Here is an 18,674-nt window from a genome sequence, read left to right as displayed (position 1 = left end):
CAGTCTCTCTAAGCCATTCCAAACTTGTTAACATGCAAGATGCACATATGCATATTCACTTGAGCATGCAGCAAGAAGAATCGGTCAGAAAGAGGTCTAAACTCCCCATATGGAACACATTATACAGAGTAAAATTTTCAAATGAACAAAATACTTGGACTTTTGAAGGCTGACCTTATATCTCCTATCCTGACTTGTATCACAAGGCAGAGTAGTGGGATTAGGCAGAATGCTCTTTCAGAGAGACAGTGCAATCTTGATGGGCTGAATGACTGCCTTTTGGAATGTGGACAACACTGGCAATGTGACATTTATTGCTTATCCCTAGTTGCCAGAAGAGCATTAAGAATTAATGATATGGTTGGTACTGAATTCATGATCATGAACTGGTGCTAACCCTGGTATGAATTATTCTTTTCTCTTCCCGCGCTTAATGGCTCATGAGACAGACAAAGAAAGGAAATCCATAGAATCCCGAGAGTGCTTATGGAGGCCATTCAGCCTATCGGGTCTGCACTCATTCTCTGAAAGAATGCCTCATCTAAGCCCAATCCCCACCTTATCCCCCCAACCCCATCTAACCTAAACATCTTTGGGCACTAAGGGGCATTTTATGAGGCATGGCCAATCCACCGCGCTTGCATATCTTTGGAATACGGGAGAAAACCGGAACACCCGGTGGAAACCCATGCAAACATGGGGAGAACGTGCAAACGCCACACAGTCACCCAAGGATGGAATTGAACCCGGATCCCAGGCATCGTGAGGCAACAGTGCTAACCACTGTGCCACTGTGTTTACGTCTGTTTCCATAGCTAGTTTTTTCTAGCACAGGTCGCCTGAAACTATAGCTTGAGGGGCACCACTACACATCAAGATAGCTGACCAGCAGTCTCTCCCATTCTTGCCGCCTACCAGAGGTGTTCACAATGGTAGCAAAAAAGGGGATGGTCTAGATTTTCAAGACACATCCTTTTTCTTGTGGTGAGGTATTTGTTCGGTAGCTTCTCTATCTCCTCCTTGAATGCCTCTCACTGCTAATGTGTCTGCCATGAAAACCATCAAATGCAACCCTACGGATCTACACAGAAGGTGTCGTACCATTAAAAGGATACATTACGATAAAAGTGGAAACAAATGAGCAAACAGCGGAGTTCCCTCTCCACGTTGTCTGGGCGTAGATTTATTTGGTAGAGCATGGTTACAAAACATTAAACACAACTGGGGAGCAGTGAATCAACTGGTTGATCCAAAGAATGACCTGCAGTATCTTCTGGAAAAGTATAAAAAGATATTTGACGACTCACTGGGATCAATGACAGGAGTTGAAATCCAACTCAAAATTAAGCCAAACAGTACTCTGAAATGTCTCAAAGACAGAACCGCACTAAATAGTACACCAAAATGTCTCAAAGCCAGAACCGTACCTAATGCCATCAGGGCAAATGTTGAAGAAGAACTAGACAGACTGGTCCAAACAGGAGTCATGGAACCAGTTGCTACAAGTGATTGGGTTGCACCAATAGTTCCTGTCCTAAAACAATATGGCTCGGTAAGGATATATGGAGATTTTAAGATGACTATTAACTCGGTATTGTGCACAGAACACTATCCACTGCTGCTGACTGAAGACTTGTTTGCTGGACTTTCTGGAGATTAGAAATTCAGTAAAATAGATCGCAGATGTATTTACAAATGAATGTGGCTGCAAAACCACAGCCGCTACTCATTATCATGACACGCAAAGGTCTGTTCCGTTACAGGAGACTTCCATTTGGGATGACATCTGATCCTGCTCTTTTTCAGAAATCCATGGATCAAATTCTGAGTAGGCTAAATGGGGTGCAGTGTTATCCAGATGACATCCTCATCACTGTTTCAAGTGGACAAGAGCACTTGAAGAACCTGGAAACTACATTGAAACGTCTACAAAACCGTAATCTCCAGGTTAAAAAAGAAAATGTGACCTTTTCATGGCATCCATAAACTATCTGCGTCACATCCGATAGCATTTGCTTCACAAACTCGTACTAGTGCAGAAACAAATTTCTGGCAACTAGAAAAAGAAGCTTTGAGCATCATATTCGAAGTAAGAAGGTTTGCCTTTACATCATTTTACTCTCTTGGCAAAATCACTAACCCTTGACGACAATCTTTGGGCCATATAAAGGTATTTTGTCTTTAGCACCTAGTAGGTTACAGAGATGGTCTTTGATATTATTGCCGCTCGTGTACGCTATTCAAACTCGTAAATCAGAGCAACACGCAAATGCTGATGTTTTTTCAAGATTACCATTACAAATCAAACAAGGACCTGAAGAAAATTTCTTCGACATCCTCTATTTCTCACACATGGATAATGGACCTGTGATTTCATTTCAAGTACAGAGATACAAGAGCCAATCCAGTGATGGGGAATATTGTGTAGTCCTAAAAGAAACGATGATAGACGGAGAATGTGAAAATCCAGCCCTCAAACCCTGCATTACAAGACGATTAGTGTTGACAGTCCAGAGTTGAATTTTATTATGGGGAATCCAAGTGATTATTCCTCTTTGCTGGCATAACCAAATCTTTGACTAAATGAGGGACATCCTGGTGTGATGAGGATAAAAGACCAGGGGCGTCATTCTCCGACCCCCCCGCCGGGTCGGAGAATGGCCGTTGGCCGCCGTGAATCCCGCCCCCGCCGAAGTCTCCGGTACCGGAGATTGGGCGGGGGCGGGAATCGGGCCGCGCCGGTTGGCGGGACCCCCCATTCAATTCTCCAGCCCGGATGGGCCGAAGTCCCGCCCAGAAATTGCCTGTCCCGCCGGCGTAAATCAAACCTGGTATTTACCGGCGGGACCAGGCGGCATGGGCGGGCTCCGGGGTCCTGGGGGGGTGGCGCGGGGCGATCTGACCCTGGGGGGTGCCCCCACGGTGGCCTGGCCCGCGATCGGGGCCCACCGATCTGCGGGCGGGCCTGTGCCGTGGGGGCACTCTTTCCCTTCCGCCTCCGCTACGGCCTCCACCATGGCGGAGGCGGAAGAGACTCTCCCCACTGCGCATGCGCGGGAAACTTTCAGCGGCCGCTGACGCTCCCGCGCATGCGCCGGGAAACTGTCAGCGGCCGCTGACGCTCCCGCGCATGCGCCGCATTTCCGCGCCAGCTGGCGGGGCAACAAACGCCATTTCCGCCAGCTGGCGGGGAGGAAATCCCTCCGGCGTCGGCCTAGCCCCTCAATGTTGGGGCTAGGCCGCCAAAGATGCAGAGCATTCCGCACCTTTGGGCCGGCACGATGCCCGTCTGATTGGCGCCGTTTTTGGCGCCAGTCGGCAGACATCGCGCCGTTGGGGGAGAATTTCGCCCCAGGTATGCAGTTTTTTCTGGTGGCCTGGATTAGATGCTCACATCGAAGAGAAAGTGGGGCAAAACTCAGAAATAGACATAGAATCTACAGTGCAGAAGGAGGCCATTCGACCCATCGAGTCTACACTGGCCCTTGGAAAGAGCATCCTACTTAAGGCCACGCCTCCACGTCCCTTAGGGGCTGGTTTAGCACAGTGGCACTAGGGGCTTTTTACAGTAACTTCATTGAAGCCTACTTGTGACAATAAGCGAATATTATTATTTTTTATCCCAGTAACCCAGTAACCCCACCTAACCTTTTGGACACTAAGGGGCAATTTAGCATGGCCAATCCACCTACTCAGCACAACTTTGGATGGTGGGAGGAAACTGGAGCACCCGGAGGAAACCCACGCAGTCACGGGGAGAAGACCACACAGACAGTCACCCGAGGCCGGAATTGAACCCTGGACCATGGAGCTGTGAGGCAGCAGTGCTAACCACTGTGCCACCGATGAGATCATTCCATCTGTGGGAATGGCCGATGCAGCCATGACAGAGAAGGAGGCCATTCAGCCCATCAAGGTTGCTTCGGCCCTCCGAAGAGGTGTCCACACAGACACATGGCCTATCCCTGTAAGCCCATATAACGTTTTGGACACCAAGGGACAGTTTAGCATGACCAATCCACCTAACCTTTACATCTTTGGACTGTGGGAGGAAACCAGAGCGCCGAGAGGAAACCCATGTAAACACGAGGAGAATGTGCAAACTCCACACAGCCAGGTAACCAAGGCTGGAATTGCACCGGGGTACCTGGAGCTGTGAGACAGCAATGCTAACCAGTTTGCCACCGTGCCGCCTGTAATTGATTGTAGCGATTGTAGATGCACGTTATAAATGTCCGGAAGTAGTGACTATGAAATCCACAGCGACAGAACAAACTGTTGAGAAGTTGGATGAAATATTTGCAAGATTTGGTAGACTGGAGCAGGTGGTAAGTGACAATGGATCTCAGCAAATAAAGTGGCTCTGTACCATCCTTCAACAAATGAATTAGCCAAGCGATTCATACACTTGAACACTCAATCAAGGCATCGAAAGATCCAGGTACATTGGCAAGACGAGTGAATAACTTATTGATGTCCTACTAAATCACCGCACTCGCAACAATAGACTTCACCGGTGATGCTGCTTTTCAAAAGAAAACTAAGAACAAAGTTTGACCCTTTGATTCCACCTGATACTTCAGAGATTGTCAAAGGGGAACAACAGCCAATATTGCTATGAGGGAACAAAACTCTAAAAAGAGAATATTCACTCAAGGAGAACGGGTGCTGGCAAGAAGCTACACTACAAATGAGAAATGGTTACTTGCAGTTATCCCGGCAAAACCAATATCATACACCATACAGAGAGATGATGAGAGAGTTTAACGATGTCATACTGACCAACTGCTAGCTTCACAAAATGAAATCGCTGAAACTTCTCCAGGAGTATTTCCACCGGAAAGTCTAAACAGTGACACTTCTGAACAGAGACCAAATACAACGACAAATTCAGATTCTGGTTCTGGGGAAGTTTCAACACCAATGGAAACAGACACTGGAGTAACTTCACAGGAGGTATTACCAACAGAAGGGAAAGAAGACACTTCAAATGTCTCAAGTAGTCAGGTTCCAGTATGTCAAGTAAAATCCAAAAGAAATGGACATCCACCTGAGAGACTGTCTTATTAAGTTGCATGTGTAAAAAGATAATGATGCAAAGTAAAATGTATCTGGGGCGGGATTCTCCGACCCCTCGCCGGGTCGGAGAATCGCCGGGGGCTGGCGTGAATCCCGCCCCTGCCGGTTGCCGAATTCTCCGGCACCGGGGGGCGGGATTCTCCACTCCTGCGTCGGTTGGGAGAATAGCCGAATTTTCCCGTGACGCCAGTCCGACGCCCTCCCGCGATTCTCCCAAGCGGCGAGATCAGCCATGTCGAGTTCTGCGCGGCGCAGGCCTGAGAATCGCCCGAGACACCCAAAATGGTGATTCTCCGGCACCCCTGCTATTCTCAGGCCCAGATGGGCCGAGCGGCCAGGCCAAAACGGCGGGTTCCCCCCGGCGCCGTCCACACCTGGTCGCTGCCGGCGGGAACAGCGCGGGAACGCTGAGGGGGCGGCCTGCGGGGGATGGGGAGGTGGGATCCCGCACGGGGGGGGGGCCTCAAATGGGGTCTGGCCCGCGATCGGTGCCCACCGATCGTCGGGCCGTCCTCTCTGAAGGAGGACCTCCTTATTCCGCAGCCCCGCAAGATCCGTCTGACATCTTCTTGCGGGGCGGACTCGGAGAGGACGGCAACCACGCATGCGCGGGTGATGCCAGTTATGCGGTCCAGTCGCGTCATGTATGCGGCGCCGCCTTTACGTGGCGACAAGGCCTGGCGCGTGTATATGACGTGGCCCCGCTCCTAGCCCATTATCGGTCTCTGAATCGGTCGGGATAGGGGCCGTTTCGTGCCTTCGTGAACCTCGACGGCGTTCACGACGGCGTGGGCACTTCGGCGCGGGAGTGGAGAATCCCGCCCTGGATATTCGGCGGGGGTGGGAATCGCGCCGCACTGGTTGGTGGGCCCCCTCCCCGGCGATTCTCCGGCCCGCGATGGACCGAAGTCCCGCTGCTGGAATGCCTGTCCCGTCGGCGAGAATCAAACCACCTCTCTTACCGGCGGGACAAGGCGGCGCGGGCGGGCTCCGGGGTCCTGGGGGGGGGGCGCAGGGCGATCTTGCCCCGGGGGATGCCCCACAGTGACCTGGCCCGCGATCGGGGCCCACCGATCCGTGGGCGGGCCTGTGCCGTGGGGGCACTCTTTTACTTCCGCCTTCGCCATGGTCTCCACTATGGCGGAGGCGGAAGAGGCCCCCTCCACTGCGCATGCGCGAGGATGCCATGAACGGCCGCTGACGCTCGCGCGCATGCGCCGCACGGCAAAGTCATTTCCGCGCCAGCTGGCGGGGCGGAAATCAGTCTGACGCGGGCCTAGCCCCTCAAGGTGAGGGCTCAGCCCCTCAAGATGCGGAGAATTCCGCACCTTTGGGGCGGCGCGATGCCGGACTGATTCGCGCCGTTTTTGGCGCCGGTCGGCGGACATTGCGCCGATTGCGGAGAATCCCGCCCCTGATATATAATTGGGTCTGTTGTTTAAACTTTAAGAAAAGTTGTTGCTTGTTCTAAAGGAATTAAAGGGGAGGTGTGTTGTGTATTTAAATAACAACACCAGGTTAAAGTCCAACGGGTTTGTTTGGAATCACTAGCTTTCGGAACGCGTCTCCTTTATCAGGTGAGTGAAGAGGTGGGTTCCACAAACACATATATAGACAAAGTCAATGCTGCAAGATGAGTCATCAGATAGGGCAATGTTTTGGCAACAGCACTCTTTGGTGCATTCTTCTCTCTGCTGCTTCATTGGGGCAGCACGGTAAGCACAGTGGTTAGCACTGTTGCTTCACAGCGTCAGGGTACCAGGTTCGATACCCGGCTTGGGTCACTGTCTGTGTGGAGTCTGCACGTTCTCCCGGTGTCTGCGTGGGTTTCCTCCGGGTGCTCCAGTTTCCTCCTACAAGTCCTGAAAGACGTGCAGGTTAGGTAATTTGGACATTCTGAATTTTTCCTCTGTGTACCTGAACAGACGTTGGAATGTGGCTACTAGGGGCTTTTCACAGTAACTTCATTGCAGTGTTAATGTAAGCCTACTTGTGACAACAAAGATTATTATAAAGATTATTGGGCGTCATTCTCCGACCCCCCAGAGTGTCGGAGAATGGCCGTTGGCCGCCATGAATCCCGCCCCCGCCGGTTGCCGAAGTCTCCGAAGGGAGAAAAGTCGGCGGGGCGTTAATGTCGCCGCTGCCGTCGGAGAATGGCACAGGTCTGCGCAAGGCAGCCGATTTTCGGCCTGCCGATATTCTCCCTTTCGGATGGGCCGAAGTCCCGTCGACGTGATGACCGTTCACGTCGACGTAAATTAAACCTCCTTTTCATCGGCGTGACCCTGTGCTCCACGTTCACGCCGACCAGCGTGGAGGTGAGTGATGGCCTGGGGGGTTGGCTCTGGGCAGGCAATGGCGTGGCCGCAGTCTGAATGCGTGAGGAGAGGTGTGTCTCGGGTTGTGTGTGTGCGGCGGGGGGGGTTAGAGTAGGCTGCGCTCCGGGGGAGTGCCGGGAGGGGGTCCGTGCCGGGGAGGTGGATGGGGAGTCCGTGCCGGGGTGGAGGTTGGGGGGGGTCCGTGCCGGGGTGGAGGTTGGAGGGGGGGGGGTCCGTGCCGGGGTGGAGGTTGGGGGGGGGGGGGGTCCTTGCCGGGGAGGTGGATGGGGGGTCTGTGCCGGGGTGGATGTTGGGGGGGGTCCGTGCCGGGGTGGAGGTTGGGGGGGGGGGTGTCCGTGCCGGGGTGGAGGTTGGGGGGGGGGTCTGTGCCGGGGAGGTGGATGGGGGGACCGTGCCGGGGTGGAGGTTGAGGGGGGGTCCATGCTGGGGTGGAGGTTGGGGGGGGGGTCCGTGCTGGGGGGGAGGTGGATGGGGGGTCCGTGCCGGGGTGGAGGTTGGGGGGGGGTCCGTGTTGGGGGGGGTCCGTGCCGGGGTGGAGGTTGGTGGGGGGGTCCGTGCCGGGGTGGAGGTGGATGGGGGGTCCGTGCCGGGGTGGCGGTTGGGGGGGAGGGTCCGTGCCGGGGTGGAGGTGGATGGGGGGTCCGTGCCGGGAGTGGAGGTTGGGGGGGGGGTGTCCGTGCCGGGGTGGAGGTTGGGGGGGGGGTCCGTGCCGGGGAGGAGGTTGGGGGGGGGGTTCGTGCTGGGGTGGAGGTTGGGGGGGGGGGTCCGTGCCGGGGTGGAGGCGGATGGGGGGTCCGTGCCGGGGTTGAGTTTGGGGGGGGGGGTCCGTGCCGGGGTGGAGGTTGGGGGGGGGGTCCGTGCCGGGGTGGACGTCGGGGGGGGGGTCCGTTCCGGGGTGGTGGTTGGGGGGGTCCGTGCCGGGTTGGGGGGGGGGTCCGTGCTGGGGTGGAGGTTGGGGGGGGGTCCGTGCCGAGGAGGGGGATGGGAGGGCAAGTGAGTTGGTCCACCTGGCCAGGTGCCAGCCTCCAACAGTTGGACCCATGCGGTCCATGCCACCTGGCTGGGGGGAGGAGGGGATATGGGCAATGATGACATGTCGTCGTTCCCCTCCCCCCCACCAGGCCGTCATGTTTTCAGATCATCCAGCGATGTTGGCCGCGGTGGTGGCAGCCGCTCATGTCTATGTTGCCCTGGATGATGAGGAGGAGGAGGAGGAGGAGGAGCGTGCCAGAGAGGCGGCGCAGGCTGCCGCAGAGGGGCAGGCGGCAGCCGCCCAGGCTGGAGGGACACCTGACCGACAGGACGAGGAGGGGGAGGAGGATGTCGCGGCCCCACGGCAACGGAGGCACCCGTGGGCGCCCCGTGTGTACCGGCCCCGGCAGTCATACCAGGACCTCACGGACCGGGAATGCAGGAGGAGACACCGGATGAGCCGGGAAACCGTGGCACACATCTGCCACCTGCTGGCACACCTGTCACCGCGTGGCACTGGCGGGGGACACCCTCTCCCCGTGTCCGTCAAGGTTACGGTGGCCCTGAACTTTTATGCAACGGGGTCATTCCAGGCACCGAGTGGGGACCTGTCCGGCATATCGCAGACATCGGTGCACCGGTGCATCCGGGCAGTGACAGATGCCCTATATGCCATGGCGCACCGCTACATCCGCTTCCCCGTGGACCGGGCCAGCCAAGATGCCCGGGCCGTGGGCTTCTCTGCCGTGGCCGGGTTCCCCATGGTCCAGGGCGCGGTCGATGGGATGCACGTCGCCGTGCGGCCACCTGCAGATAACAGGGCCGTGTTCACTAATAGGAAGGGGACCTATTCGATGAACGTACAGGTGGTCTGCGACCACCGCATGATGATCCTGCACGTCTGCGCCCGTCACCCAGGCAGTGTACACGACTCATTCATGTTGTCGCGGTCATCCATCCCCGGCATGTACGAGGGACGCCATCCCCGGCTGAGGGGCTGGTTGCTGGGCGACAGGGGCTACCCATTGCGATCGTGGCTGATGACGCCTATACGGAGGCCACGCAATGAGGCGGAGAACCGCTACATTGATGCCCATGTAGTGACAAGGGGAGTGATAGAGAGGTGCTTTGGCGTGCTGAAGATGCGTTTCAGGTGCCTGGACCTCTCTGGGGGCGCCCTCCAGTATCGGTCAGATAGGGTCGGTTGCATCATTGTGGTGTGCTGCGTCCTGCACAACATAGCCCAGCAGAGGGGCGATGTGCCGCAGGCAGAGGAGGACGGAGTGGAGGAGCAGCAGGAAGAGGCCCAGTCCTCCTCAGATGAGGGGGATGGGGGCAATGGTCAGGGCAGACGGGGTAGACACAGGCGGGTGGCTGTCCACCGTTACCGGCTGGCCCAGCGGGCACGGGACAGACTGATAGACGCCCGCTTCACTGACTAGATGGGCGTGGGAATCGGGTAGTATGGCCACAGACCGCACACCATGGCAACAGCCGACCACCCACACCCCCCACCCAACCACCCACCCAGCACCCTCACCCCCCTCCCCAACTCCACCCACCCCACCCGCATGCACACCACCCCCCCCCCCCCATTGCCGATCCACCTGCGGCACAACGGGCCGGGCTCACACAGTTGCGGGTGGACGCGTGTCTATCGCAGGCCATGGAGGATGATGACAACCCGCCCTGCGGTGAGCTCCTGGCTCTACATCGTTGGACTATCTCTGACCCATGGCCACAGTACCACCATCCACCCGGACCATCACTGCATGCGGCTGTGACACTGCAGCGCACGGTCCCGTCCTCTGCCCGGGGGATGTTGATGGCGGCCCAGGGGGAAGGGGGCAGACTCACCTGGGGCTGAGGTAAGACCACCCCTCACACACACACTTGCGCTCAACGTACATGACACCCCCGCACACTTTGGACAGAGCACAAAGGCAGCTTCTGTAGGTGTAACATTGACTTTAATAACCAAAGGAGTTCATGCACGTGCCCTAGCCCCTAAAACTCATCTGTGCCCTGCATCCGTGTCAACTTACTCAGTGTCTAATTGTTTGGCCTTACGGGCCCTTTGACTACGTCTACGTGGTTCCCCAGACGGTACAGCAGAACTGGAGGTGGACTCCTGTGATGCCTGCCCTCTGACACTGGATCCCTTTGGCGGCCGTTTCCTGGGCGTCCTGGCCTAGATGGGCCAGGCTGCGGCCCGGGCGACTGGGATGGCGAGCTGCCAGCCTGTCCTGCCCGTTGCCCACCCGATGCACCTGGGACGGAAGGGGGGGAGTCCGAGGTGTCGCAGTGTACCGGGACCTCCCCTACAGAGGGAGCCGGGACGGACCACACCACCTCCTCCTCCCTCGGGGTGCCCGATGGCCCCCAGGCCTCTACATGGGTGGGGGATGCGAACGGACTGGCCATCCGACGCCCCCCCGACATCTGGCGCTGCCAGTCCTGGAGGCCCGTGCTGGTATCGACAGGGGTCTGCAGGTTTGCAGCCATGGAGCCCAGGGGGTTGGCAAAACCTGTCTGTGACAGTGCGACGCCGGCTCGCACATGGCCACTGGCGCCGATGCCCTCAGCGATGGCCTGCAGAGACTGGGCCATGGCCTGCAGAGACTGGGCCATGGCCTGCTGAGACTGGGCTATGGCGTTGAGCGCCTCTGCCATCTGGCGCTGGCACTGGCTCATGGCCTCCTGTGAGAGGGCAGCCATTTCCTGGGCCACAGACGCCGCCTGCACGGAAGGCCCCAGGACTCGCAAACCGTTCCCCATGTCTGACACCATCGCACCCATTGCCTCCACCGCGGACGCCACCCGTGCGGTGTCGGCCTGGGTGGCACGCATGACCGGCACCACTCCCAGCTCCTGGACGCGGGTGGACTCGGCCCCTCTGCTGCTCCTACCTCCACCTGCTGTACCGGGACGGCTGTGTTGTGCGCACCAGTGAGTGTACCAGACGCCTCATCACTAAAGTGCCCAACCGTGGTGAGTGTTTCTGCGATGGTAGAGGGTGTTGGTGACAGCAGTGGCGTTGTGTCGTGCTCTTCGTCCCACTCTGAGTCCATGGCACTTTGGGGTGGGGGTTCGTCTCCACCCATCCACTCTGAGTCACTGTCCGGTATTTTGTCTTCCTGGGTAGTGCTGTCCCGGGTATGGGTATCCTGGGTAGTGGTGTCCTGGGTAGTGGTGTCCTGGGTAGTGGTGTCCTGGGTAGTGGTGTCCTGGCTCGGATGTGACGGGGGCCTGTGGCTGCCCCCCTCGTCGCTGGAAGGTCGCTCCCGCACGTGACGGGGGTGTCGTCTCCCTGTTGCTCCAGGTCTCTCCGTCTCCCGTGGTGTGCAAGGGGCATCGTGCGGGCGTCGCATGCTGGAGGGTCCGGGTCTCTCCGTCTCCCGTGGTGTGCGAGGGGCATCCTGCGGGCGTCGCATGCTGGAGGGTCCGGGTCTCTCCGTCTCCCGTGGTCTCCGAGGGGCATCCTGCGGGCGTCGCATGCTGGAGGGTGCGGGTCTCTCCGTCTCCTGTGGTCTCCAAGGGGCATCCTGCGGGCGTCGCATGCTGGAGGGTGCGGGTCTCTCCGTCTCCTGTGGTCTCCGAGGGGCATCCTGCGGGCGGTCTGCATCTGCGGGGATGGGTGCCTGGACGTTTGGTCCTGCGATACACAATGAAGCATGCATGGTTAGACATCAGGCAGTGATCAGGTGATACGGGGGAGGGGGATATAGGGGAGGGGGGATATGGGGACGGGCTGTCGGTGGCTCACTTGCTAGTACGCCCCCGACCTCTGCATCAGCAACCTCCCGGTCCTCAGGTCCGCCAGCCAGTTCCAGGGCCCTTTCCTGGTGTTCGGTCAGTGGCCTCTCATCAGCGGGCCCTCCTCCAGTCCTCACATGCTCCCTATTGTTGTGTGCACGCTTCTCCTGTGGGGGGGGGGGGGCAGGGGTAAAAGGCAACAGTGTTAGGCAGGTATATGAATGCACGCCATCGGTTGCGCGTGCATTGCAGAGGTTAAGGTTAGGGCTGGATTCACTTGGAGATATGGGGGAGGGGGGATATGGGGGAGGGGGGATATGGGGAGGGGGGGATATGGGGGAGGGGGGATATGGGGAGGGGGATATGGGGGATTGGGGGAGGGGGGATATGGGGCAGGGGGAATATGGGGGAGGGGGGATATGGGGGAGGGGGGATATGGGGGAGGGGGGATATGGGGGAGGGGGGATATGGGGGAGGGGGGATATGGGGAGGGGGGATATGGGGGAGGGGGGATATGGGGGAGGGGGGTTATGGGGGAGGTTGGGATATGGGGGAGGGAGGGATATGGGGGAGGGGGGATATGGGGGAGGGGGGGATATGGGGAAGGGGGGATATGGGGGAGGGGGGATATGGGGGAGGGGGGATATGGGGAGGGGGGGATATGGGGGAGGCTCACCCTGCCTGCTCTGACGAGGTCGTTCACCTTCTTGTGGCACCGGGTGCCTGTCCGTGGTGTCAGGGCCACAGCGGTGACGGCCTCTGCCACTTCCCTCCACAGACGCCGGCTGTGGCGTGGGGCAACTCTGCGGCCGTGCCCGGGATACAGGGCGTCCCTCCTCTGCTCCACCGCGTCCAGGAGCGCCTCCACATCGCGTGACTCGAACCTCGGGGCTGAGCGACGGCCAGCCATCCAGCCGGGTGTTGCGGTCGGGTGTTCCGGTCGGGTGGGGGGGAGCAGCGCGGCCTTATGAGCCGTCGCGCCGTGCGGCGCGTATGACGCTGCAGGGCGTGAACCACTGCGCAAGCGCGGATCCCGTTACGTCGCTGCTAGCCCATTTCGGGCCGGAGACTATCGACCCATTTTTCCGACGTGACGCAAGTCGGATTTGCGCCGTTTTTTGCGCCGATCGGCGGACTTTCCGCCGATAATGGAGAATTTCGCCCCCTATCTCCACATCGTATTTAAGTAATACACCCCTACTGGTGGAACATCACGTGATCTGTAGTGACGTCAGCAGAGTGGTTGCACGGGTTTTAGTTCTCCATCTTGTATTGTATGGGCAACATCTCCTGAATAAACCTTGCATTGTAAGAAACCCAAGTGTGTGGCATAGCTTTTCTCTTTGTGATGATGTGGAGATGCGGGTGTTGGACTGGGGTGGGCACAGTCAGAAGTCTTACAACACCAGGTTAAAGTCCAACAGGTTTGTTTCGAATCACTAGCTTTCGGAGCGCTGCTCCTTCCTCAGGTAAATGAAGAGGTGGGTTCCACAACCACATATATAGACAAAGTCAATGATGCAAGATGATACTTTGAATGTGAGTCTTTGCAGGTAATTAAGTCTTTACCTGATGGTAGGACTGAAGAGAGGGTAATCACAGGCTAAAGAGGTGTGAATTGTCTCAAGCCAGAGCAGTTGGTAGGATTCTGCAAGCCCAGGCCAGATGATGAGGGGTGAATGTAATGCGACATGAATTCAAGGACCTGGTTGAGGCCGTACTCATGTGTGCGGAACTAGCCTATCAGTTTCTGCTCGGTAATTCTGAGTTGTCACGCGTCCTGAAGGCCGCCTTGCAGAACGCTTATCTGAAGATCAGAGGCTAGATGCCCTTGACTGCTGAAGTGTTCCCCGACTGGAGGGGAACATTCCTGCCTGGCGATTGTCACGCGATGTCCGTTCATCCGTCGTCGCAGTGCCTGCATGGTCTCGCCAATGTACCATGCCTCAGGACATTCTTTCCTGTATGAGGTAGACAACATTAGCCGAGTCGCACGAGGATGTACCGCGTACCTGGTGGGTGTTGTTCTCCTGTTTCCGGACTCATTAACACATGCCACCAGGTGTTTTCCAGCTTCCTGAAAACTGCTTGTAGATTCCCTCTTTGTGCTGAAGTCATGGGTATCAATATTCTCAAGAGTTCTAGTTGTTCACCTTCACCCCCTCAGTGCCTTGCAGCTGTTTACAGACACTCTTTACTCTGTCACCATCCTGGAGTCATGTCTGGGGTTACTGAAATTCCTGTCTGTTTCCTTAAATACTGAATCTCTTATCACTATCCTGACCTTCCTCCTCTCCCTGCACAGCTAAGCCACCCATGGAACGGTGGCTTTGGTCGTTGTTTTTCTACCCCATCGTTGTCACCAATATTTAGAAATAAATACTGGTTTGGTAGCGAGATGCACTCAGGGGACTTATGCATTAGCTGCTTAGACCTTCTTATCCAAAATAAATTTAGAGTACCCAATTCTTTTTTTTCCAATGAAGGGGCAATTTTGTGTGGCCAATCCACTTACCTTACCCTGCCCATCTTTGGGTTGATGGGGTGAGACTCACGCAGACACGGGAGGAATGTGCAAACTCCACACGGGGCTGGGATCGAATCCGGGTCCTCAGCGCCGTGAGCCAGCAGTGCTAACCACAATTCTACTGTGCCGCCCTTGCTTAGACCTCCTTGATTGTCTAGTGGCCACTTATTCCCTTTCTACCTGAACACCCTCAAACTGTGGCTGTCTACCTCCAGAACTGTACTACCCACGCGGCTCTCAGCCTGACGGAGGCACCGCAGTGAAGCCATCGGCTGCTCATGTTCTGATCCCAGAGCTCGAGCTTTTCACATGTTGTTGTTCAAGGTCCTGGAGTTCCCACATGGAACAAGATGTGCATCCAATGGGACTGAGGTGCCCTGCCATGCCTCCATTCATTGGACTACTATCTGAATTTGATAGAAATGAAACTTAAAACTTTGACCTAAGTCGACTTAAAACTTAATAAATGTGAAAACAACTAGCTAAATTTCTTAACTTTACTCATTTCCCTAAATTAGTGAAATAAAGGTAATACTCACAAACTAATCACTGACCCATTGAACTGTGATACTAGTCCTTTTTTTGCGAAATATACTTTGCTGCTGCTTCTCTTCCTTCCAGATCTCAGTTTGGATCCTGTTTACACAGGAATAATTTAAAAGTATACAAATCCCAAACATAAAGGGTGCGATTCAGCGTCTTCACTGTGCCAGCTTGGTGTCGGAATGAGGCTGGACTCTTGCCAGACTTGCGATGCTCAAAATGTCTCGCACGATTTAACGGAATCTCGTGAGATGTTGTGATCGGGAACTCGCTTTCACTGGGCGTAACCCAGATCAACATATTTAAATAAGCTATATACCTACTTTAAATATACGTTCGTCAGATTCTCCCGGCACCCGGGACTCTTCGACCGCGTGTGCAAGACCTCACCAGAGTGCCGTTTAGTATTGCTCCACACAAACGTGGACCAGGCGTAACAGCACCTAGGGGAGGTCGCCCAGCCAATTCGAGACACCCGGGTTGTCGGGGACAGGTCGGGTTGGTACCCTGGCTCTTCCTCTAGCACCCGGGCACCTTGGCACTGCCAGCCTGGCACCCTGGTAGTGCCCCTCGGTCCCCTGGCAATATCACCTGGCACTTCCAGGGTGCTCGGGTGGCACTGCCTGGCTAGCAGGGGCACTACCAGGTGCCAGGTTGGCAGTGCCAGGCCAGCAGGGGCACTCCAAAGTGTCCAGCTGGCACTGCCAGGCTTGCAGAGGCACTGCCAGGGTTCCCAGGTGCCAGGGATCGGACCTGGAGGGTCTTACCGGGTCGAGGAAAATGGCGGGGGTTCCCAGAGGGCCGCCCCAAGATTGGAGGGGGAGTGGGTCGAAATGGGGGGGGCCAGCAGGAAATCACTAAATGCTGCCTTGGCGAAAACAATCTCCCCGAGGCCAAAAGAAGCTGGCAAAGTGCCGTTGAATAGCAAGATGTTTCTTGGCAGCAAACACCCCTCCAAATGCATCCCAAACCATAGATTATCATAGAATTTACAGTGCAGAAGGAGGCCATTCGGCCCGTCGAGTCTGCACCGGCTCTTGGAAAGAGCACCCTACCCAAGGTCAACACTTCCACCCTATCCCCATAACCCAGCAACCCCAACACTAAGGGCAATTTTGGACACTAAAGGAAATTTATCATGGCCAATCCACCTAACCTGCACATCTTTGGACCAGACATAGATATTTTTCGGATGAATTGCACCCAAAGTTGGCCTTTGAGAACAGTTGCAAGTTGTAAACCGATTTTTCAAGTTTTATCTTACTTATTTTAAATGCGAGTCTCAACTTCTGAAGAAAATATTCTTGTGCCTATTAATATTTTGAATTGTTGGCACAGCTCCGTTAATGAAAGGCTGACCACGTGAAAACACATGAAGCCCAATACAGTATAATTTAGGATAATAAAGATACCGAATCTCTCAGATCACAAACCATTCATTGTTTTATCATATTTGTAATCAGAGGAAGAAAATAAGTCAATAAACAGATTCTTTTTTTAAATGCAGGAAAACGCAAAGTTTGAGCCGATTGTTTTTTGCCACCCAGCTTCCCTGATCTTTCTGTGGGCAAATGCACTGGATGTTTTGGTGCTGAGTCAGGTGACAATTCCCCACATGTGCACCGTGTGGGCACGGTGACGCAATACATTTCTGCAGAGCCATGGCGATCTGTGGAGCTTCAATGGGGATCGGGTTGAGTTCAACTTTGGTGGCTTCTCCTTTCAGTGAGGTGTCGTATGGCTGCCCGTATCTGTGGAACCAGTTTCTCAGTTTCTATCACCAACTCGGTGAAGGAAGTGTAACAGGAGAATTTATTTTTATAATTAATCGTGTCTGAGTTTATTTTGCACCAGCTGTTTTACTCCAGTTATATGTTTCCTTAAACAACACAGTAGGAGCTCGGTGGGCCAATATTATCCATGATTGTACTGTGTCTTGTAAGGGTCTTTCCTGTTTATTCCCTTAATTCCCCTGTCTTTTATTTTGCCATGGTGCCTGCGTGGCAGTGCCAGGTAGCCCATGTGGCGGTGCCAGGCCAGCAGTGCCAAGGTGCCCACGTGCCAGCGGGAGTGTCAGGGTACCACCTTGCTCAGAGCCCGACCACACGGGGGTCTCTAATGGCCTGGGATGCCCCTCCCAGGTGCCATTGAAGCTGGTCCATGTTTGGGGAAACCAGTGCTAAATGGCGCCATTGTGAGATTTCTCAGGCCTGTCCGTTAGTTCTCGGGCCACGGGAGAATCCGGCTTCGGCATATTTAAATGAGCATCATGGCTCACGGAAATATCTTAATCTGGATCTCGCCCAGTGAGATCGCGACATTTCACGAGATCTCGTTTAATCTTCCAAGGCATTTCGAGCATCGCGAATCTCGCGAGAGACCTCTCGTGAGATTCAATAGCCTCGTCGTGTTACGAAGTCGGGAGCGACGAGGCCATTAAATCGTGCCCAAAACCTCTGTCATGATATTCAGGTAAACATCACAGCACATACATACTGATGGACAGATCAACGGATCAATCAACACGACAGCCAATCACAGGCAAAAGCATACACAGTACAAAACAGGGAACACAACATTTCCTGGGCACTCGAGCAGGAGGCGGCTCAGGACACCGAGCTCATTACAAGCCACTCCGACATCCACCATGTGCTGAGTGCCACTACACGATAGAATTACGAATAGGTCCACAGAATTAAGGGTCATGATCGAACCTCAGTAAACAGTTTACCAATGTAAATAGATGTTTGAAATAAAACTGCATTGTACCATTCGCAACCGTGTTGGATCGTCTGTGTAGCAGAGCACCCAACACTTTAACCTCAGCATGGGATTGTTTATATGAAACATAATTGATGCTTATTTTTCCGTTTAGTTTTAACAGCGTCCAACATGGAAGTCACATTTTGTTTCGTGAATTCACCTTCATCATAGCCACCCCTTACAACAGAGCTTCATTTATACGAATGTTCTGGCGGTGCTTTCGTCAAATAGGCAAGAATGGAGGTAAGACGTTCTCAGTGACCCTTCAAGAAGGCTGGTGACATTTCCGTGTCATGTGTAAAAATGAAAATAGTTCATTTGAGCTTGTACTTACAAATCTTATTTCGTATTTATTCAGTCTCTGCTGTAATTAGTCCACGCGGTATGTTGGTAACTTGCTGCCCCATCTTCATGCAGTTTGGGAAGAGAGATGCGTGCTTTACAAATCCGTTCTACATAGAACATAGAACAGTACAGCACAGTACAGGCCCTTCAGCCCACGATGTTGTGCCGACCATTTATCCTCATCTAAGTTTAGCACACTGGGCTAAATCGCTGGCTTTTAAAGCAGACCAAGGCAGGCCAGCAGCACGGTTCGATTCCCGTACCAGCCTCCCCGAACAGGCGCCGGAATGTGGCGACTAGGGGCTTTTCACAGGAACTTCATTGAAGCCTACTCATGACAATATGCG

The 18,674-nt window shown here is 55.1% G+C and overlaps 1 protein-coding gene across 3 annotated transcripts in view; it reads left to right on the top strand.

Moving 5' to 3' along the window:
• cstpp1 (centriolar satellite-associated tubulin polyglutamylase complex regulator 1) overlaps window positions 1-18,674 on the top strand; it is a 427,611-nt gene that overhangs the window by 242,314 nt on the left and 166,623 nt on the right. For all 3 annotated transcript variants that reach the window (XM_072466623.1, XM_072466624.1, XM_072466625.1), the window contains one exon: window positions 18,095-18,225. In XM_072466623.1, coding sequence (XP_072322724.1) covers window positions 18,095-18,225 — 131 coding nt within the window. The remainder of the gene's footprint in view (window positions 1-18,094; window positions 18,226-18,674) is intronic.

The sequence above is a fragment of the Scyliorhinus torazame genome, chromosome 10 (assembly GCF_047496885.1).
Source record: "Scyliorhinus torazame isolate Kashiwa2021f chromosome 10, sScyTor2.1, whole genome shotgun sequence".
Taxonomy (NCBI): Eukaryota; Metazoa; Chordata; class Chondrichthyes; order Carcharhiniformes; family Scyliorhinidae; genus Scyliorhinus; species Scyliorhinus torazame.
The sequence above is the reverse complement of the archived record's forward strand: the minus strand, read 5'-3'. Positions and strand labels throughout refer to the sequence as shown.